The following is a 23,247-nucleotide window of genomic DNA, read 5'->3' as shown; positions in this document are numbered from 1 at the left end:
CCTTGTTTAGGCTGTCTTGACCAACCCTGCAAAATATGCAAAAATATTCGCGACTTGTCCTACACATGAACAGCTTTATGCAGTCGAAGAAGACAAACTGGCCCACTGTGGTACTCTTGCCGTAGCGGGATGACAAGACTTTATGGATGATCAACTTCTTTATTTTGATAAATGGCGACGTTTAGGTATAGATTCTTATACCGTTTTCAAGCATATGAATCTGTACCGAAACGTCACCATTTGTCAAAATAAAGAAGTGAGTGAGTGAGTGAGTTAAAACTTAACGTCACATCGGTAATATTGCAGCCATATTGTGACAAAATAAAGAAGTTGATCATCCATAAAGTCTTGTCAACTGCTAGAATGCCACTCAAACAAATCTTGCCGTAGCACCTAGCATGCAGATTTCCAGTGTACACAAGGCATTCTCCATTTGTCGAGTGTGAATGTTAATCCATCGCAAGAACTTGCCGGCCACCTTTCTCTGACATGAGGCATCTGTCATGGCTTGAACCAAGGTCTCCATAAACAGTTTATAACCATAAATTTCCTTCTCAACTCTGAGGAAAGAAAAGAACATTCTGTTTTCTCACAAACCTTCTTACCATACATTTACTCAAACTAAATCTATGGTCTTGCAGTGTGGACAGCGCCAACTCTACTTACTCTTGCCTTGTGTGATGGGGATCTTTCTTATGCGTCAAAGCAGTGTAACGAGGATATTTGCTGTGTTCATACGGCATCTGCTTCTTCTGCAATCTGTAAATGACCATATACAAAATAAGTAAAAGGTAAACTATAAACACCTGTCGGCGAAGGACAGTAAAAACAACTAAAATATCACAGATATAAATGTAAAAATCGTAATTAATTCTAAAACGTTTCAAGTATAGGGGACAACATAATATAAAACAGGCTACGGATTGCCAACAACTCAAAGTAGATCACCATACTAGGGGCCTTGGGGACGGAAGAAAAAAGGAGTGGAACGACTATTTGGATTTGTCGACTACATCGCAAAACATTTTCTTAATCTGTACTGAGATAACAGAACCAATGAAACCACTGCTGAAAAAAACCCATTTGCTTCCTGCGTGCAATTTCGTGTCTGGATATATTAAAAAAAATTGATGCAGCTATTTGTCCTATCCTTTCTTATCGGGCAGAGATTTGGGGCACTTCGAACAGTAGGCAGATAGAAAGTGTGCAAATATACTTCTGTAAAAGGTTTTGAAAGTTAGTAAATATACCAACAATGTTATGGCTTTAGGTGAGTTCCATTGGGTAGCACCATATGTCTAGATGTGTGAAATATTGGTGTAGATTGCTTCAGTTTCATACTCATAGGTTGCCGTATCAGTGTTATCAAATACTCAGGTCATTGGATGAAGTTGGTAGAAATACTTGGGTTACATCTGTTCAGCATATTTTGTATCAGTTTGGTTTTGGTATTGTATGATTATCCCAAGATGTAGGTAATGTAAATTTATTCATGACCACTTTCAAGCAAAGGTTATATGATAGTTTATGTCACGATTGGCATTCCATTGTATATAATTCATCAAAATGGAATGTATAAGGTACATTTAAGTCTTTGTTGAATGAAAGAAAGATCCTTAAGTCCAGATATTCCATATTATTATAAGCATGTTTTTTCTCAATTTAGGTGTAATAAGTTCCGTTTAGCGGTGGAGTTAAGTAGACATAAAAAACATCAGTTACGCTGATAGGATTTGTTCTTATTGTCACAGTAATGGTTTACATTTGCTCGAGGATGAATTTCGTGTCCTGTTAATATGTGACAGATATGAAGATGTTAGACAAGAATGTCTTCCTTCGGTATCTTCCCATAAGTGAGTGAGTAAGTTAATATTTAACGTCACATCGGCAATATTTCAGCCATATCGTGACGAGAACATTATACATTGAAATGGAATATGTGTATATTATAAAACCTGTCATCGAAGGACAGTAAAACAACAAGAATATCACAATTAGATTTAAAACTAGTGTGGAAGGTTAAAACTAATAGCACTATTAGGACAATACAAGATAAAAACAGGCTATAGATCGCCAACAACTGAAGGTAAATCACCATACTAGGGACCATGGGGACTTACAGTACCTTTCCTACCTGCATGGACCCTAGCTGGATTTACACCATCTCTCCAGCCATTGGCGTTTATACTGAGACTTAGCCATACATTAAAATGACAAATATACTACGATTAAAAACCTGGAAGACTTAAATTTACTTGAAATGTTTTGGGACTTACGTACCCTCTCAGGGGGACAATAATTTTACAGTACTTTAACCCCCTTTGAGGGTACAGCCACTAACAATACAAGTTACTAATCTAAACTACCCATCATTAAAATACATCTATCTACAGAACATATTCTTCAAAATTCGTCTATTAAATCAATTTCTTTTAAAAAGCCAATAATTACATGAAAATTAACATTGTTAAAAAGATCCTTAACTGTTTTCACATTGAAATACTTATCCCTTATGATTGAGAATTCAGCACAGTCAAGCATGACACACTTGACTGTGACTCTCTCATCACAAGGGATACAAAACGGAGGATCTTCACCTTTTAAGAAGTATTTGTGAGTATAGCTTGTATGGCCAATGCGACATCGTCGCATGATGACCTCTTCAAATCTGGAATAACAACCAAAGTAGGTGTAACCAATATAGGGTCTTATTTCATGTAATTTGTTAATACCTACTTGGGTGTCCCACTTCTTTTTCATAAGATCATGGATGTAAGTTCTAATGCTAGCTTTGTAATCAGAGTATGGAATAAGAAGTGGTGTCACAGATTTGTTGAGTGCTGCCTTGGCAGCAAGATCGGCCATTGTATTCCCAGAAATGACAACGTGGCTGGGTAACCAACAAAAGACGATGTCGTATTGGCCAGTTGCAAGATTATTATACAATTCAATTATTTCAATTAAAAGTGGATGTTTACAAGGAAGATTTATTATAGCCTGAAGGCAAGAAAGAGAATCTGAAAATATAATATATTGTGTATATTTGGGGTGTCTATTAATATATTTAAGAGCTGTTAGTATTGCGTTTGCTTCTGCTGTGAAAATAGAGCTGTTATCAGGCAATCGAGAAGATATTGTTTTGGATCCAATGACAGTGGCTCCCATAAGACAGACCTCCCAAAAGACAGACCGCTTAAAACAATGCATTTTATGGTTGGTTGCATATGGCTTAATTAAGCTGTACCCTTGATAATAATGGTATGAGCCCAGATAAATAAAACATTAGGCATTAACTATAGTTTTATCAATTAATGTAATAAATTATGAATGTTAAACTAAGACATATTGCATCAACATATATGTACATCAACATATATTTGCCAGATCACATTTACTTGTGAATATTATCAAAACCAATAACTTATATGTGACCAAGCACCACATTATTTTACATCACATGTTTGTCAGTACACAGATAACACTTATTAGAAAGTCACTTGAACATAATCAATTTCTCCTTTCACTTTGCTCTTGGCATACAGGTAGCCATCTAGAAGGGTGATCGGAAAAAAGTCATCGAAAAAAGGTCATTGGAAAAATAACTGATAAAAAACACCCTGCTCTCCAGTTAATGGAGTTATATACTTTGTTTATACTGAATTTTATAAATACTATTTCACTTTCATCTTCAGTAATAAAAACATCCTTTTCTCCAGTTATTTGCAAAAACTAATTCAACAACTGTTTTTAAAACGTCCTATTCTCCAATTATTTATACTTGTATGATCTTGAGTGTTTTCTTTATGAACATGGTGTAACTGGCCTCGAACAAGTAAATAAACTTATTGAGGACCAGCTTGGTATCTTTTTGAAATTGTTGATATTACTTTACGCACACGATACTGTCATATTAGCTGAAGCCAGTGATTTATTGCAAAAATCGTTAAATGTTTTTGACCAGTATTGTAAAGAATGGAAACATAGTGTGAATTTAGATGTCTGTGATGAACTTCACTTTTCATTATACTGTCCAGCACTAAATGCCCTCAGAAATCAATTTCTTCCCCAATATTTCTGTAAACATCCTACTATTGAAAAATGTGTTTATCTAATGAAATGTGATTTTTCACCACTTAACTCTAAAGTTGCCAAATTTATCAAAACTAGACTTTGTTCAATGTTTTAATATGTATCAATATGCTGTATGTTCTCTGTGTCACTATATGTGATTTGTGAGAATACAATTTCGGTTCTAATCTGTTCTGTTCAGTAAAAGGATTAGTAATATGTTTTGAGAAGGGCACAGGAGAGAGGAATGTGTTGTTACTATACTCTGTAGTGACTCTGGGTCAGCTAGTGTACTCATTGAATCTGTCCTATGGGAGGTCTGTCTTTTGGGAGTGAACCCTTCCTCCATGTACACTTGATAACCGCAGTATTGACAACTTTATTAGGCTAATTTCTTATAACAACAAAAACATAAACAAAATTAAACCTATTCTGTTATATGGCTCAGAGGTTTGGGGTTTTACACATTTTAATGTTTTTGAAAGGGTTCATCTTTATGCATGTAAAAGAGTTTTAGGTGTTAAGGTCAGTACTTCTAATGCATGGTTTATGGAGAATGTGGACGTTACCCTTTATATATTGAAGCATATAAGCAAATTTTAAGATATTTGATAAGGTTAGTAAATATGCCGCAGTCACGTTATCCCAAAAATGTTACAATATGATGTGTATGTATGATAGAAATGGTAAGATAAATTGGGTAACAAATGTGAGAAATATGCTTGAAACATGTGGATTCGGATATGCTTTTAAACTTGATTGTCTTAGCTTCCCAAATGTTTTTATTAAATCTGTAACACAAAGGTTAAAAGATATGTACTTGCAACTCTGGACTGCCTCGCTAACTCTATCACCCAATACCTCATTGTATAGCACTTTTAAATCCGATCTTATAGCAGAGCATTACCTCCTTGATGTTAACATTAAAAAGTTTAGGACAGCAACTGCACGACTAAGATGTACATCCCATGAATTAAATATAGAAAAGGGCAGATATCATAATGTTCCACGAGAAAATAGACTGTGTATGTTATGTGATTTAGGGGTGATAGAAGATGAGTATCATTTTATATTAGTCTGTCCGCATTTTCACAATTTAAGAATGTTATATATACCCCCATTTTACCACATCAATCACTGTGAATATAAATTAAGGTTATTGCTGAAAGCAACAAATCTACAAATGGTTAAAAATCTATCAATGTACATCTATCATGGGTTCAACAGTACAAAATTGTTTTAAATACCATGTAACTGTACACACTTGTATTGTACAATAGGCCTGTGGCCTCTTCAGTACCCTGAATAAAAGAAATTGAAATTGAAAAACAAAAATTTGTCTGACTGAGTTTGGTTTTACGCCGCTTTTAGCAATATTCCAGCAACATCACGGCGGGGGACACCAGAAATGGGCTTCACACATTGTACCCATGTGGGGATTCGAACCCGGGTCTTCGGCGTGACGAGCCAACGCTTTAACCATTAGGCTCCCCCACCGCCCTAATTTGTCTTGGACGTCTCCTCCGTCATATAAAGAAAGTAAGAAAGCAAGAAAGCAAAATGTTTTTATTCATTATATTTTGTATTAATAGTTAAGCATGTATAATATAATGTTAGCAAAGTGCCTGCATTTTGTATTATGGGCCTATGACCAAGAATTGCAGAAATAAATATGTCTGTGTGTCTGTCTTTATGCCTAAATGTTTATACATTTATGTGTGTTCAGGTATTTCATGTTGTCAGGAGCAACCATTTATACTGATGGCAGATGTCACATAGATGCGCTAATAAAACGATCAAATTCCCTACAAATCTATATCATGTCCTTGGTCAAGATAAAGGAGTGAAACAAAACGAACCATGTCATTTTAATCCCATGTGGCGTATGTATCAGTGAATATGTCAGTTATGTCAAGTTATGAGTTTAAAAACACTATATTTCAGAAGACAAATCAAATGGTTTACTTTTCCGTATTTACTTATCGCAGTCTGAAAAAGAACACAGGCAAAAACGCTGCTTTCATTCTATGCACTTTACATTTAGTTGATTGGCACTTTTATTTCCAGGCATTAGAATCAGATTACCACTATAAATGCCTTAATACAATCTTAATTGTCTGAGAATGGATACATACACCATAAATGTGATATTTGTTGCTATTTGACTGTCATATATCAATGTATTGTTTTCGCGATCGAAAGGACAAACCCACGTGAAGCCTCAAACCCACGTGAAGCAAAGAGGATTCGGGTGATCCTGGCACAGTCAGGCTGGGAAGGCTCATGATCAGCTGAGTACCCTTTCCCCATCTTCACGAAACCCAAACAGCTAATGGGACTTCTCCCATAGGAAACGCTGCCTAGTTGTAATATTATTGTAAATGTGATAAAAGCTTTACTGAAATAACAAGATCCTGACACAGATTAACCCTGGTAAATGTTAGGTTGCAGAAACCATTTACACCATTTTTTCAAAATTATTTTTAGTTATTCTGTTCAGTTTTAACTGAATCGCCCATAGATAAAGCTGATTGCTGTCGACAAGTCAAATAGACATAGTGACCTGCATCTCTGCATATAAGACAAATGTCTATAACAGCAAGAAATACAGTAGAAATGGTAAATAATCATGTATATTGATAGTGTTCTTTTGAAATTTCTCAGTGTCCTTGACTACGTTTGCTATCTCGAACAAAGATGTTTACTCATCTTAAACCATACAACATTGTTTCTGACTATGCACAATGTACGAAATAGCCAAGTGCGCACTTTAAAGCGTTTATACGGCATCACTCGACCATTTGCAATAGCGCTGGCAAATGAACGACACAACCAGCTCCAAAGGGACCATTTCGGAAGGTAGTAAAAACCAGAAGGAGTACTGCAGTGTTCACAACGATTGTGGCAAATAGGCGTTTCGATTAATAATGATAAAATAATTGTCAGTCAACGTAAACTTGGTGATGCGGGTAGTAAAACTACTGCGCAAGCAGGTCCATTACTGAATTTTCTATGTGCAGTTTTCTTATAAAGCTTCTCAAAGCCCTCTTACCGGTACGACCTCGTAAAGCAGGTTGTAGACCACCTCTTACTTTTTTACCCTGTTTCACAAAGACCTCGTATATTTACACTGTGCCGTAAACAGCCCAAAATTTAGGACCCCGACTGACCTGTCGTAAATGCTTTAGGAGATCGTAAACACTACAAAGATGGCGTCAACGATTATGGCACTGCAAGTGATTAAAACGCGCTAACAAAGAAAACCTGAGAAATTTTGAGACTTGTCGAACGTGCTCGACACTCATGTTGTTTTCTAACTGTGCAGAAAGTTTGAGCTCCAACTGAACAAACCTACAAGGCGTTCACAGGCTATTCCGACCTCCCTGCAAGTGTTGTGTACACAGAGGTATTTGGCAAAAGGGGTTTTCCTCAGTGAAATCGGGGATCTCCATGGAGTATCCCGAGCTAGTGTGTCAAGAATACTCCGCGACACCGCTAGTGCTCTGGCCGTGTATCTGGACTTGATTAAAAACACCTGGGTGCCACAGGGACATATGTCCTTCCTCTTCAACCCTCACTTTGAAGTCCAATAAAATTCTAAATATGTCACGCACACAAATAGATCTATAGTTCACAGTTTTGTATTCTGCGGGAAATTCCCCGTTTCTTGATACCATCCACTAAAATCTCAGACAAAGCTAAAGTGCTTAAATAACCTTTCAAAATAGGCTTCATCGTAAATGTCGCCATTTTATACACAATACGAAATCACGATTCACAGCATTATTTGCTGTACAGTGTAGATAGTATGTTTTCAAATGTGAAAATAGGATAATTACTGGGAGTACTGAATTTCAAAAATAACATATTAATGATCACTGAAATCAGTTTTTCATGATATCACTAATGATAATCTGAAACGCTGCCGATGAACCTAGAATCGGTTTGGATGTTTTCGAAAATATACTTACACGAACGCCGAAGTGCGCTTTCCGCCATATTGTAAACCAAAAGTCACTGTGTTCTTTAATCTGATTGGTTGAAAAACGTGATCAAATGGTATTTGATTCCCGGAAATTCTCTGCGTATTAATACATACAAACATCGCTCACACCATTGTATTGTTACGTCGTCAGCTGGGATGACGTCATTAAAATCATATTGTGACGTAAAGTCCGAATGACGTCACAAATGAGCAGTTCCAGATGCTACCATGGGAGACAGCCGAAACGGCAGGCTGATGACATTTCACTACTGTACCCGTACTCGATGTCAAAGAGAGCAGACACAAAAAACGCGTGTGGACCTTTTGTTTTTTACTTTTGTGTTTACAGTGTCGATAAACATCATGTGTTGGCGAATTTCCGTCGGTTCCAAATGAATTCCCGTGCTTCAAATGCTTAATAACACCCGGAAATTCGCCAACACATGATGTTTATCTCCTAATTGGATAATGTTTACAAAATCACGTCTCGCAAAGGCCGGTATTGAGACGCCTATTACATCACGTATATTTCATAGTCAGCTGTGACAAATGCATCAATGAATTCCCCATACATGTCAAAATCAAATCACAGTTTGTCTTTGTTACCAATACCAACTGGATATTGGGTGTTAAAACAAACTCTGTGCTCGGAAGACTGCGCTACTGTTTATTGCTTGCAATGGCTCAATACCTTTAGAATATGTATTGAAAGAGTATCATAGCAAGAAAGAGGAAATTAAAAATAGATACAATGCAATGATTTGAAACTTCATAAGAACTTGTCAAAGTTTCCGTGCAGCGTGACGCCATATAACAGACGCAAAATCACGCAGAACGACAACGGTAATTATCAGCATTTCTGGCTTCTTCTCTTACTTACAAAGAAAACATATAACAATACACAGATCGTCAGAGTCACTCTGATTACTTACATTTCATATATATGTACAAACGATCCCTGAATCAAGGGAAGAGTCCTCGCAAAATCCTGTGTACCCTTGTCAGCGAAGCCGCCATTTTGTTAGAAATCGGTCATCGCTTGTGATGTGACACGTCAACATTGTTGTACATATTAGGCAATATCTTTGAGGTGAAGGTCGGATGATAAAAAAGGAAACACAATCGTCCTACCCTTCTGATTACACTTTCAGTACTATGATGTATATTTTGCGCATCATTCAATTTTTTTTTCATGAAACCAATTTCAGTACCTACATTTAGCCTTGTTCAATATCATATCATACGTGGATATAGGGTATACGTTTTTATTCTTTGAAAGTTTTTGATTGTTTGAATAAAAGTTACAAAAGAAATTGACACATTTAGAGTATCACACCATATTTTAAACCTTTACACAAGTGTTAGTAGATCAAGCGTAGCCATAACTGCAACATTGACATTAGGTCCCATAGTGTGCAATATTCAATACATTGGGACTAATATTGCAGTTTCATATGAACAAGTTAATGGACAGCGATTTAATTCAAACCTTATAAGTAAAACTGATAATATTAATGGAAATGATTTATACATTTTATCTTGTAATTTTCAATGGAATTTAGTGAGAGAATCCAAAATAATTCATTTATTGAAAATTTTTTACGATAAGATAACCCTGTACATTGAATTAGAAACATAACATTTGCATTGTTATTCAAACTGTATTTCTATTTGGAAATACTTTGGGAATAACAAGATAAGCATGTGCCCGTTCGGTCTCGCTTTATGCGTTGCTATGCAACAAAGTACCTCTTATACAATGTACGACATGGATTTAGGACCGCGTCGTACGACATGGATATGACGTCTTTGTGAAACGGTCGTAAAGGAGGTGGGAAGAGGGTCGTAAACAAGGTCGTATGGGCTACGACCTCCTAAATTTAGGAGGCTTTTGTGAAACGCGGGCCAGGTCCCTTAACTGTATGTTGTATGTGCTGTTTCAAAATGATGTACCTGAATTGCTCATGGCGCATGATTTTCTTTAATCTGATTGGTTGAAAAACGTGATCAAATGGTATTTGATTCCCGGAAATTCTCTGCGTATTAATACATACAAACATCGCTCACACCATTGTATTGTTACGTCGTCAGCTGGGATGACGTCATTAAAATCATATTGTGACGTAAAGTCCGAATGACGTCACAAATGAGCAGTTCCAGATGCTACCATGGGAGACAGCCGAAACGGCAGGCTGATGACATTTCACTACTGTACCCGTACTCGATGTCAAAGAGAGCAGACACAAAAAACGCGTGTGGACCTTTTGTTTTTTACTTTTGTGTTTACAGTGTCGATAAACATCATGTGTTGGCGAATTTCCGTCGGTTCCAAATGAATTCCCGTGCTTCAAATACTTAATAACACCCGGAAATTCGCCAACACATGATGTTTATCTCCTAATTGGATAATGTTTACAAAATCACGTCTCGCAAAGGCCGGTATTGAGACGCCTATTACATCACGTATATTTCATAGTCAGCTGTGACAAATGCATCAATGAATTCCCCATACATGTCAAAATCAAATCACAGTTTGTCTTTGTTACCAATACCAACTGGATATTGGGTGTTAAAACAAACTCTGTGCTCGGAAGACTGCGCTACTGTTTATTGCTTGCAATGGCTCAATACCTTTAGAATATGTATTGAAAGAGTATCATAGCAAGAAAGAGGAAATTAAAATAGATACAATGCAATGATTTGAAACTTCATAAGAACTTGTCAAAGTTTCCGTGCAGCGTGACGCCATATAACAGACGCAAAATCACGCAGAACGACAACGGTAATTATCAGCATTTCTGGCTTCTTCTCTTACTTACAAAGAAAACATATAACAATACACAGATCGTCAGAGTCACTCTGATTACTTACATTTCATATATATGTACAAACGATCCCTGAATCAAGGGAAGAGTCCTCGCAAAATCCTGTGTACCCTTGTCAGCGAAGCCGCCATTTTGTTAGAAATCGGTCATCGCTTGTGATGTGACACGTCAACATTGTTGTACATATTAGGCAATATCTTTGAGGTGAAGGTCGGATGATAAAAAAAGGAAACACAATCGTCCTACCCTTCTGATTACACTTTCAGTACTATGATGTATATTTTGCGCATCATTCAATTTTTTTTTCATGAAACCAATTTCAGTACCTACATTTAGCCTTGTTCAATATCATATCATACGTGGATATAGGGTATACGTTTTTATTCTTTGAAAGTTTTTGATTGTTTGAATAAAAGTTACAAAAGAAATTGACACATTTAGAGTATCACACCATATTTTAAACCTTTACACAAGTGTTAGTAGATCAAGCGTAGCCATAACTGCAACATTGACATTAGGTCCCATAGTGTGCAATATTCAATACATTGGGACTAATATTGCAGTTTCATATGAACAAGTTAATGGACAGCGATTTAATTCAAACCTTATAAGTAAAACTGATAATATTAATGGAAATGATTTATACATTTTATCTTGTAATTTTCAATGGAATTTAGTGAGAGAATCCAAAATAATTCATTTATTGAAAATTTTTTACGATAAGATAACCCTGTACATTGAATTAGAAACATAACATTTGCATTGTTATTCAAACTGTATTTCTATTTGGAAATACTTTGGGAATAACAAGATAAGCATGTGCCCGTTCGGTCTCGCTTTATGCGTTGCTATGCAACAAAGTACCTCTTATACAATGTACGACATGGATTTAGGACCGCGTCGTACGACATGGATATGACGTCTTTGTGAAACGGTCGTAAAGGAGGTGGGAAGAGGGTCGTAAACAAGGTCGTATGGGCTACGACCTCCTAAATTTAGGAGGCTTTTGTGAAACGCGGGCCAGGTCCCTTAACTGTATGTTGTATGTGCTGTTTCAAAAATGATGTACCTGAATTGCTCATGGCGCATGATTTTCTTTAATCTGATTGGTTGAAAAACGTGATCAAATGGTATTTGATTCCCGGAAATTCTCTGCGTATTAATACATACAAACATCGCTCACACCATTGTATTGTTACGTCGTCAGCTGGGATGACGTCATTAAAATCATATTGTGACGTAAAGTCCGAATGACGTCACAAATGAGCAGTTCCAGATGCTACCATGGGAGACAGCCGAAACGGCAGGCTGATGACATTTCACTACTGTACCCGTACTCGATGTCAAAGAGAGCAGACACAAAAAACGCGTGTGGACCTTTTGTTTTTTTACTTTTGTGTTTACAGTGTCGATAAACATCATGTGTTGGCGAATTTCCGTCGGTTCCAAATGAATTCCCGTGCTTCAAATACTTAATAACACCCGGAAATTCGCCAACACATGATGTTTATCTCCTAATTGGATAATGTTTACAAAATCACGTCTCGCAAAGGCCGGTATTGAGACGCCTATTACATCACGTATATTTCATAGTCAGCTGTGACAAATGCATCAATGAATTCCCCATACATGTCAAAATCAAATCACAGTTTGTCTTTGTTACCAATACCAACTGGATATTGGGTGTTAAAACAAACTCTGTGCTCGGAAGACTGCGCTACTGTTTATTGCTTGCAATGGCTCAATACCTTTAGAATATGTATTGAAAGAGTATCATAGCAAGAAAGAGGAAATTAAAAATAGATACAATGCAATGATTTGAAACTTCATAAGAACTTGTCAAAGTTTCCGTGCAGCGTGACGCCATATAACAGACGCAAAATCACGCAGAACGACAACGGTAATTATCAGCATTTCTGGCTTCTTCTCTTACTTACAAAGAAAACATATAACAATACACAGATCGTCAGAGTCACTCTGATTACTTACATTTCATATATATGTACAAACGATCCCTGAATCAAGGGAAGAGTCCTCGCAAAATCCTGTGTACCCTTGTCAGCGAAGCCGCCATTTTGTTAGAAATCGGTCATCGCTTGTGATGTGACACGTCAACATTGTTGTACATATTAGGCAATATCTTTGAGGTGAAGGTCGGATGATAAAAAAGGAAACACAATCGTCCTACCCTTCTGATTACACTTTCAGTACTATGATGTATATTTTGCGCATCATTCAATTTTTTTTTCATGAAACCAATTTCAGTACCTACATTTAGCCTTGTTCAATATCATATCATACGTGGATATAGGGTATACGTTTTTATTCTTTGAAAGTTTTTGATTGTTTGAATAAAAGTTACAAAAGAAATTGACACATTTAGAGTATCACACCATATTTTAAACCTTTACACAAGTGTTAGTAGATCAAGCGTAGCCATAACTGCAACATTGACATTAGGTCCCATAGTGTGCAATATTCAATACATTGGGACTAATATTGCAGTTTCATATGAACAAGTTAATGGACAGCGATTTAATTCAAACCTTATAAGTAAAACTGATAATATTAATGGAAATGATTTATACATTTTATCTTGTAATTTTCAATGGAATTTAGTGAGAGAATCCAAAATAATTCATTTATTGAAAATTTTTTTACGATAAGATAACCCTGTACATTGAATTAGAAACATAACATTTGCATTGTTATTCAAACTGTATTTCTATTTGGAAATACTTTGGGAATAACAAGATAAGCATGTGCCCGTTCGGTCTCGCTTTATGCGTTGCTATGCAACAAAGTACCTCTTATACAATGTACGACATGGATTTAGGACCGCGTCGTACGACATGGATATGACGTCTTTGTGAAACGGTCGTAAAGGAGGTGGGAAGAGGGTCGTAAACAAGGTCGTATGGGCTACGACCTCCTAAATTTAGGAGGCTTTTGTGAAACGCGGGCCAGGTCCCTTAACTGTATGTTGTATGTGCTGTTTCAAAAATGATGTACCTGAATTGCTCATGGCGCATGATTTTCTTTAATCTGATTGGTTGAAAAACGTGATCAAATGGTATTTGATTCCCGGAAATTCTCTGCGTATTAATACATACAAACATCGCTCACACCATTGTATTGTTACGTCGTCAGCTGGGATGACGTCATTAAAATCATATTGTGACGTAAAGTCCGAATGACGTCACAAATGAGCAGTTCCAGATGCTACCATGGGAGACAGCCGAAACGGCAGGCTGATGACATTTCACTACTGTACCCGTACTCGATGTCAAAGAGAGCAGACACAAAAAACGCGTGTGGACCTTTTGTTTTTTTACTTTTGTGTTTACAGTGTCGATAAACATCATGTGTTGGCGAATTTCCGTCGGTTCCAAATGAATTCCCGTGCTTCAAATACTTAATAACACCCGGAAATTCGCCAACACATGATGTTTATCTCTAATTGGATAATGTTTACAAAATCACGTCTCGCAAAAGGCCGGTATTGAGACGCCTATTACATCACGTATATTTCATAGTCAGCTGTGACAAATGCATCAATGAATTCCCCATACATGTCAAAATCAAATCACAGTTTGTCTTTGTTACCAATACCAACTGGATATTGGGTGTTAAAACAAACTCTGTGCTCGGAAGACTGCGCTACTGTTTATTGCTTGCAATGGCTCAATACCTTTAGAATATGTATTGAAAGAGTATCATAGCAAGAAAGAGGAAATTAAAAATAGATACAATGCAATGATTTGAAACTTCATAAGAACTTGTCAAAGTTTCCGTGCAGCGTGACGCCATATAACAGACGCAAAATCACGCAGAACGACAACGGTAATTATCAGCATTTCTGGCTTCTTCTCTTACTTACAAAAAAAACATATAACAATACACAGATCGTCAGAGTCACTCTGATTACTTACATTTCATATATATGTACAAACGATCCCTGAATCAAGGGAAGAGTCCTCGCAAAATCCTGTGTACCCTTGTCAGCGAAGCCGCCATTTTGTTAGAAATCGGTCATCGCTTGTGATGTGACACGTCAACATTGTTGTACATATTAGGCAATATCTTTGAGGTGAAGGTCGGATGATAAAAAGGAAACACAATCGTCCTACCCTTCTGATTACACTTTCAGTACTATGATGTATATTTTGCGCATCATTCAATTTTTTTTTTCATGAAACCAATTTCAGTACCTACATTTAGCCTTGTTCAATATCATATCATACGTGGATATAGGGTATACGTTTTATTCTTTGAAAGTTTTTGATTGTTTGAATAAAAGTTACAAAAGAAATTGACACATTTAGAGTATCACACCATATTTTAAACCTTTACACAAGTGTTAGTAGATCAAGCGTAGCCATAACTGCAACATTGACATTAGGTCCCATAGTGTGCAATATTCAATACATTGGGACTAATATTGCAGTTTCATATGAACAAGTTAATGGACAGCGATTTAATTCAAACCTTATAAGTAAAACTGATAATATTAATGGAAATGATTTATACATTTTATCTTGTAATTTTCAATGGAATTTAGTGAGAGAATCCAAAATAATTCATTTATTGAAAATTTTTTACGATAAGATAACCCTGTACATTGAATTAGAAACATAACATTTGCATTGTTATTCAAACTGTATTTCTATTTGGAAATACTTTGGGAATAACAAGATAAGCATGTGCCCGTTCGGTCTCGCTTTATGCGTTGCTATGCAACAAAGTACCTCTTATACAATGTACGACATGGATTTAGGACCGCGTCGTACGACATGGATATGACGTCTTTGTGAAACGGTCGTAAAGGAGGTGGGAAGAGGGTCGTAAACAAGGTCGTATGGGCTACGACCTCCTAAATTTAGGAGGCTTTTGTGAAACGCGGGCCAGGTCCCTTAACTGTATGTTGTATGTGCTGTTTCAAAAATGATGTACCTGAATTGCTCATGGCGCATGATTTTCCCCAAAACTGTAAATACAGATACATATTACTAGTGAAAAGTCCTACCTGTGAATCAAGTCATCATCTTCACCTCCCCACATGAAGAACAAGTTAGGGTAACCATTGATGGTCGAGAAATATGTCTTGTTGAAAGTGACCACACCACCAAAGTGATTTCCGTACCATGTCCTGGAATTATATATGTGAGTAATGCTTAAAGCACTCTATGTAAGTAATTTAGTCACATGGCAGTATATCAGCTTATAGTTGCAGTGAGTGACTTGACTTGGAATACTTAATTCAGGTTCAGACAGTTTAACTTTGGCCTTATACATCAGATTACCCAACCACCACAACACGCTAGATACAAAAACATTTTGCTTTTTCAAAATTTGAAATTTTCATTCATGCTGGGCTCAAAATGTCTCTCCCATCAATATAATATAGTGAAAGATGAAATGCATCAAAAGTCAAACGCATAAACACACCAATCAATCGTTAAAGTACACAGTCACCATTACAATATTCGCTCATCTTAATGATCATTTCTGGTTAATCCTTGCAACTAAACGTTGCCTGTATAATGGACACAGGGCCTCTTCACTGAATAACATCTGTCCGTCTGTAATGCTGTGATGTTTTCTTCATGTGAAAACTTTGTAACAAACCTGATACCAACAACATTGGGTGATTGACAACGAATGGTCGACCCCCCTGATCCTCTCTAAAGTGACAAGATGAGCAGTGATTCTAAAACAAATTTCCTGATTCATTTTAATTGGGCACTTTATTCTTTGCAGAAAGGATGGCAAAGAGTTGACTACCTGTAATCCAGAAAGTCAAGTTTTTGAGAGTGATGCAAAGCCTTCTCCCCACAGAAGTAGGTATTCCTCTCACTCTCAGTCACCAAGTCGACATCATGGAAGGTGAAACAGTCAAAATGACACAGCGCCTTGGCTTCAAGGTAACCAATGTTTTTAATCATTCCTCTGTTAAAAGGAGTACCATTTTCCTGAAAATATAACATACGTATTTTTCGTTGCTTGTCAGTCGAGTACCTCATAACAACACACATTGACAACAAAAACATCAGAATCATCAAGGCCTATTCCCCCACCACACATTTCAGTTCTAAGTATCCTAAAACGGAAAAGTGAGTAGTTGGGATTCATTATGAAGTCGAACAATATTTGTGTTTTATGACAGCGTGTTTGCGAGCACAAGTCGTTAGCTGCTAGTTTTGCAGTCAACTCACCTGCTCCACCACAAAGATGGCATACTCCGCCTGTTGCTTCTGAAGCACTCTGTGCAAGTTGTTGAGGAGGATCTTCAGGTTCACCTCTCTGTCTCTATATGGAATTATTATGGCAAGTCGCTGTGGGGAAGCACATCCGACGGGCTGGTGGTATCCTCCAGGGGAAAGTGTTACGGCTGCATTCAAGGTTCTCTCAAGATCAAGCCATGGAAGTGATTCGTATATTATTCTTCGCGTCTGTCCTGAAGTATGGAAAGTATTGTAAAATCCTTTGATCAGAGGTAGCCATGAATCACATCTTAACCCAAAATACAGTCACCTAAATACATGAAGACTGCCACATAGAAATGCGCAAGATCACATTTATTCAACGTTTCTCCTTCATTTGAAAAGATGGATGTTTCAGAAATGATTATTGCACCAGTATACATTTTAATTTCTACAGTGATGTGATGTTAAAGATGCCTGGATTAACAAAGGAAGAAAAATAAAACATTTAAATGTTTGAACGAAAATACAGTTTTAAAACGTGAGTCACGACGTACTGTATATTCCTTATGACTTTGACTTCAAAACAATTGGGGTTACTGACAACGCGGTTCTACCCGTGAAATCCGCTATCAACCTGATCAAGAGGAATGCGGTCATCCTGAAAGCTCATCCATCTGAATCTTCTGTACATGCGTCAAAACAAATGTCGTCACCTATTGGTGACAGGGAGATACCGAAGAAAGCCCTCATTCTGTACATATCACATTGTCCTTTGTAAGAAACGCCCGCGTTTCTGTGATACCATCCTTTCTGGTAAATTGAATAAAGGAATCATATTGACATGAATAATATAGCACAATCAGCTAAATCGTGGATGAATAAACGATTGTTACCCTGGTAAGGGAGCATTTCAAAGATTCAATGCTTGCTGAAAAAGATGAGGATGGTGTCTGAAAAGATCTGACATACAAAATTCTGACATCTGAAACAATATCGTTTAGTTACATGAATCCTACTTCACAATGACGCTAAAAGCTCGTGCTGAGGCAGAGGTTTCTAGAATAACCCTGTCATTTCATTCAGCTCATTTTCTTTGTAAAATGTGACGATAAGAGCGTGTTACACATGCTCACTGAGGTTACGATAATAAACAATCAACAGGGTTACAAATGAGGCGTTTCCGAGGTACCATCCTTTCTATTAAATGGAATACGTGAATCCTGTTTGAAATGGGTGATATAGCACAGTCAGCTAATTCAAGTATAAATAAACGATTTTTGTCCTGGTAAAGGAACAATTCAAATATTCAATCAAAGATTCAATGGATGATGAAAAATATAATTCCTTAGGATGGGGTCTGAAAAGATCTGACATACAAAATTCTGAAATCTTTAATACCACCGTTTTGTTACATGAACCCTATTTCACAAGGATACCAAACGCTAGTGGTTAGGCAGAGCTTACGAGTATGGCGCTATCATTTCATTCAGCTCATTTTGGGGGTAAAATGTGACGATAACAGCTTGTTACAAAGGCTCGCCGAGGTCGGGTTATAATAAACAGTCATCGGGGTTACAAATGAGCTGACTCTTATGCCAGCTCTTACAGGGTTCACCACAATTCTCTTGGTATAATGGTGAATAATCATTCCAAGTTTGCACCTTTGAAAAGAAACTGAAATTAAGTAAGAAACAAAAGGACAACTCACTTAGGTTGTTCTGCTGACATGGAAGAAGACTTTGAGAATGAACAGGAAAAACGCATGACTGCTCAGTTTCTCTTCTCAGTTCTTCCGCTGAAATACTTCTTTCCTTTCCAAAACGGTTGAAACGTGCTTGTTGGTCGCCCCTTGTCTCGTGACTGACAAAGTTGTGATTCTTTGAAAAATGTATAACATAAACCAGAAGGCTCACAAAAGATACAAACGAGAGACATTTGAATTGTCTCCTCATTATTTTCAACAGTCTGCTTAATTTCTAGCCGGCCAACGCGCAGTATACTCAAACTGCCTGTACATATGTTATTTCACGTTCGTCTATATCTATCGAGTTTAATGTCACAGCTGTGCGTATTGTAATAAGACTTGTGGTCGTTAGTGTCGATGTGCTAAGTGAGCTTATGACGTCTCTCTGTTTGTTGTCGTCATTTGCCTGTTTTGTAATTCGTTTTGGGGAAAACCAAACCTGAAACTGCAGGGAGATGCTTAGCACATGGTAGGACTCAGGTATGTACATGGGCTTAAATTATATCGCATATCGTTTGAATTGTCTATGAGCCGTGCGTGTGTATCTCTGCAGAAACCTTGTTTGGAAAGCTGTAACCGGCAATTGTGTAGCTGGAATTGTGCGATATCCAACTTTCCTGGTCTCGTCAGATGGGGCTCACTTTGTTGCATTCACAGAATATCTTCTATTTCTTTCGAACAATAGCTGCATTTTGTACGTATCCCACCTTATTGAGAAGAAAGTTCGTGGGCAAGATATGATGCAAAGTTTGATACTGGAACCTCTGTAGTTCAGTCACGTTCTTGCAACTAAACTTGATAGAATTGATACTCTTCCTATCTTGTTCTTTAACATCGTGTCGATGGTCGTACTCCCATTTAACGAAATGGTTATTGCTCTCTGTACCTTGATTTTGTTTGTTCAACTGATATATATATAAAATGGTAAAATGGTAGATTGTAGGACAGTGTTTAATTTTGGTAATCGTTGGCTTCGATAGACAGCGTGGACAACACCTGTTTAAGTTAGAAAATTGATTTTCAAGTTACTAACGGTCGTAAAGGTTTCAAATGTCATGAATTGCCTAATAAAATCTAGAAGATCGTTAATGAAACGTATTCCATTTACAAACCATTCTTTATAAAATATGCTTTCCTATCCTCTCCTTTCTTGTTCTAATATAATTTATGTATTGTGCTAGGATGCCTTTGTCAGATATACTCTCCGCGTGAATGTTATCTATGGATTTACACCAGGCCTTCATAAGATCTTTGTAGTATGCATTGCTTATCCTGGTAATCATTTGTAGTCTTAAGCGCCACCTAGCGGGCGTAGAGGCAAGTCGCATGGTTTGAGGGCTCCGCAAGCATATACCCGAAACACCGTTTATCTAACGAAGGGGAACGTCAATCAACACCTAAAGTGAGGGCATGTTCTCATTTCGCCTACATCCCAATTCGCCTACAGTCTTAAAACAACATGTCATGGTCTGTTGACTGTTGATTACGCAATGGTACACTAGTGGCACCCCTGTGATCTAAAAGTGGACTCTTCTAGTTGAAGTAGTTGAAGGACAAAAAGAATATATTTCTCTTATTTATTTATTCTGTCATTTGTCATTTTCCGATCACAATCATATTCACATCATATGACATTAGTGTTAAGGAAGTTGTGCAGATGTCCATTTAGGAGATAAACATACTGTGTTGGAAAATAGAGGTTTATAACGTAATTAAAATAGCTAAAGGTTTTAAATACAAAATTTAGAGCTGTTATAATTTTATCTCCATTCTACCATAGCCGTGTTATTAAGATTTAAAAAGAATACATACTGTATTGGAAAATCAGAGGTATACAACATGCTTATATACCTCTGAATGACTCGAGGACCTAAAGGGGTGATCTTCAGAACAAATGTATTATGTTACCTACGAATACATAAAAATACCAAGATAGTTCAAGCGTTTTGAACATTTGGGACGACATTGCTACTTTCCGACATACACTGAGACAAAACAAAGAGAAAGCCTTAAACTGGTTGTAAACAGTCTTTATTCACATGTCCTATGCATTTAGATAAACAATTTCCAAGCTGTTCGATGTGTTAATAATCCAGCTATGATTTAGTTTATGCATTTTCATAAGAGGCAAATATGTTGACTTTACATTGGTAAAAAGAATTACAAGGTGCAAGCAATTCTGTTTTGGACAACTTATACCTAGCTGTGTAAACCTTTCGTTGGAATCGACCACATATCCTTATAACAACAGTCGATCAAGATGTAGTATGGCACTGACCAGTGAGTCAGGTTCATTATAAGAGTAGGGGGGCAATTTCTAATCTCAATTAGCCTACATTATTTTTGTATGCGAAATGGGATGTAGGCGAATTGAGATGTAGAGGAATAGAGACTAAACGGTGAGTTGAAATGACGGCAATCAACATGGGATGTGATAATAATCTCCACAGATTACAAATTGGATGTTTTCATGGGATTTTTATTGCCTTCGTATTTCGGAGAGCCCAACGGCGAGTAGCCATGCGTGTCAGAGTGATGCACGTGCCGGGTAGAACACACGTGCTCTGTCGCCTCACGCTATTTCTGTCTCTGCTTTTATTAATCATAAGCAATGATGTTGAGACAAATCCCGAGCCTAGGTCAAGACAGACAACTATTGACGGTAAATTAACTCCAGCTGACAGACTGAAAGAGATAAAGGAAATGCGAATTGAAATGAACCGTAACTTGGACAAGCTCACAACATGAATTAACAAGATAGAACAAGATATCAACACACTAACAGACAAAACTACAACATTGAAGAAAACCGTAGACAACTGCGAACGAAAAATAAATAGCCTAGAAGGTCAACTGAAGAAAAACAACCTGTTTTTTACAATATGGATGAAGAAAGTACAGAGAATACAGTGGGCAAGGTGAGAGATTTCTTAATGAGACAATGGATATATCTAATGCTGATATTGATAGTGTTAAACGCATCGCATCCAAATCCAAAGGACCGAGACCAATTCTTGTGACGTTCTCGAACTACTTATCGAAACTTGCTGTTCTAAAAGCCTCATCAAAACTGCTTCATGGATAAGGAAAGGCAAGATGGTCATTACTCAGTGCTTAGACATGACAAACTGATAATAGGGAACAGACTGTTTAAACTCGATGAACCGAATGGTACTCTGAAGCTAATCAAAACTCTCCCGCAAAGACAAGGCATGTCAGGTATTGGAGATGTCCGGGAAAGTGGGCGTGGCCCTGGGACTGAGAATGCACCTGACAGTGACAGGTAGGGATATGGCCAAGGCCCACGTGATCATCACAACAATCATCAATCTACGTTCCTTGTATCGAATATAGAAGGTCTCAAGAAACACTTACGCATCAACTCATATCTAATCAGGCACGATACTGTGGATTAAAATCGCAATGCCATATATGAGCCGGTCATCTTTTTCGGTGCTGTTTATTACTCGCCAGAAGGCAGTAGTCATCATTCCAGTGAACCTATCTTTGATGCCTTAGAACAGGACATACATGTGTATCTCACTCTCCGGACTGTGAGGTAATAGTGCAAGGCGACTTCAATGCGCGGGCTGGGGACGGCAGTATTGCATCCGACTACATCATGGACGACGACACCAACTACCTGACAGTCTACCAGGACATGGGCTACCTAGAGGATTCACCTACACCGCGCACATCTCAGGACAAGTGTATCAACAAGCGAGGGTATGCTATGTTAGACCTTTGTAAACAATCAGGCCTCCGTATCTGCAACGGGCGTGTGGGTAAGGTCAACAATCTAGGTATGTGTACATGTTACGCTAAGGATGGAAGCAGTGTTATTGACTATGTCATGTGCTTAGAAAAATCACTTCATCAAATCATTGACTTCTCAGTTTTATGCGAAATTGACAGCACCCATATGCCGCTGACCTACTCGTTGAAATTGACATGCGGTCACAGTGACCCAGGTGGAACAGCACCGGCCCGACCTAGATACGTCTGAAGCGACAGTGCCCGTGACGAATACAAGGAGTATTTGTGCTGACATATATGTAAAAAGTCTGTAAGCCGGGGTAGGCGAACCAAGGGAGACAACTGGTTTGACAATGAATGTCTGAATGCACGTGCCGTTGCGCGGAGATCTCTCAGGGCACTGCAGGGACGCAGTTGTGAAATGAACAGACTCAACTATAAGCTCTCTATCAATCATAACAAGAATTTATGTAAAGTGAAATCCAGTAATTTACTTAACTTCCTTATTGATAAACTACTAAACGCATTATACTGTAAGGATGGTAAATTGTTCTGGTCCTGTTAAGAGACGGGAAGCTGTCAGCAATAACATCTTACCTCAGGAATGGACACAGCATTTCTATGATTTGTCCCAGGGTACCAACTTTGCGGAACATGAAGCTG

At 37.5% G+C, this 23,247-nt stretch overlaps 1 protein-coding gene across 2 annotated transcripts in view; it reads right to left on the bottom strand.

Annotated features, from left to right (window-relative positions):
• LOC124267110 (beta-1,4-N-acetylgalactosaminyltransferase bre-4-like) overlaps positions 1-19,070 on the bottom strand; it is a 28,749-nt gene extending 9,679 nt beyond the window's left edge. For both annotated transcript variants that reach the window (XM_046701965.1, XM_046701964.1), the window contains exons 1-5: positions 18,793-19,070; positions 17,094-17,335; positions 16,663-16,850; positions 15,905-16,027; positions 667-759 (exon numbers count right to left, since the gene is read on the bottom strand). In XM_046701965.1, coding sequence (XP_046557921.1) covers positions 667-759; positions 15,905-16,027; positions 16,663-16,850; positions 17,094-17,335; positions 18,793-19,036 — 890 coding nt within the window. In that variant the 5' untranslated portion in view covers positions 19,037-19,070. The remainder of the gene's footprint in view (positions 1-666; positions 760-15,904; positions 16,028-16,662; positions 16,851-17,093; positions 17,336-18,792) is intronic.
• Positions 19,071-23,247: the final 4,177 nt, after the last annotated feature.

This window comes from Haliotis rubra, unplaced genomic scaffold, assembly GCF_003918875.1.
Source record: "Haliotis rubra isolate DU_JTF1 unplaced genomic scaffold, ASM391887v1 Scf13, whole genome shotgun sequence".
NCBI classification, from domain to species: Eukaryota; Metazoa; Mollusca; class Gastropoda; order Lepetellida; family Haliotidae; genus Haliotis; species Haliotis rubra.
The sequence above is the reverse complement of the archived record's forward strand: the minus strand, read 5'-3'. Positions and strand labels throughout refer to the sequence as shown.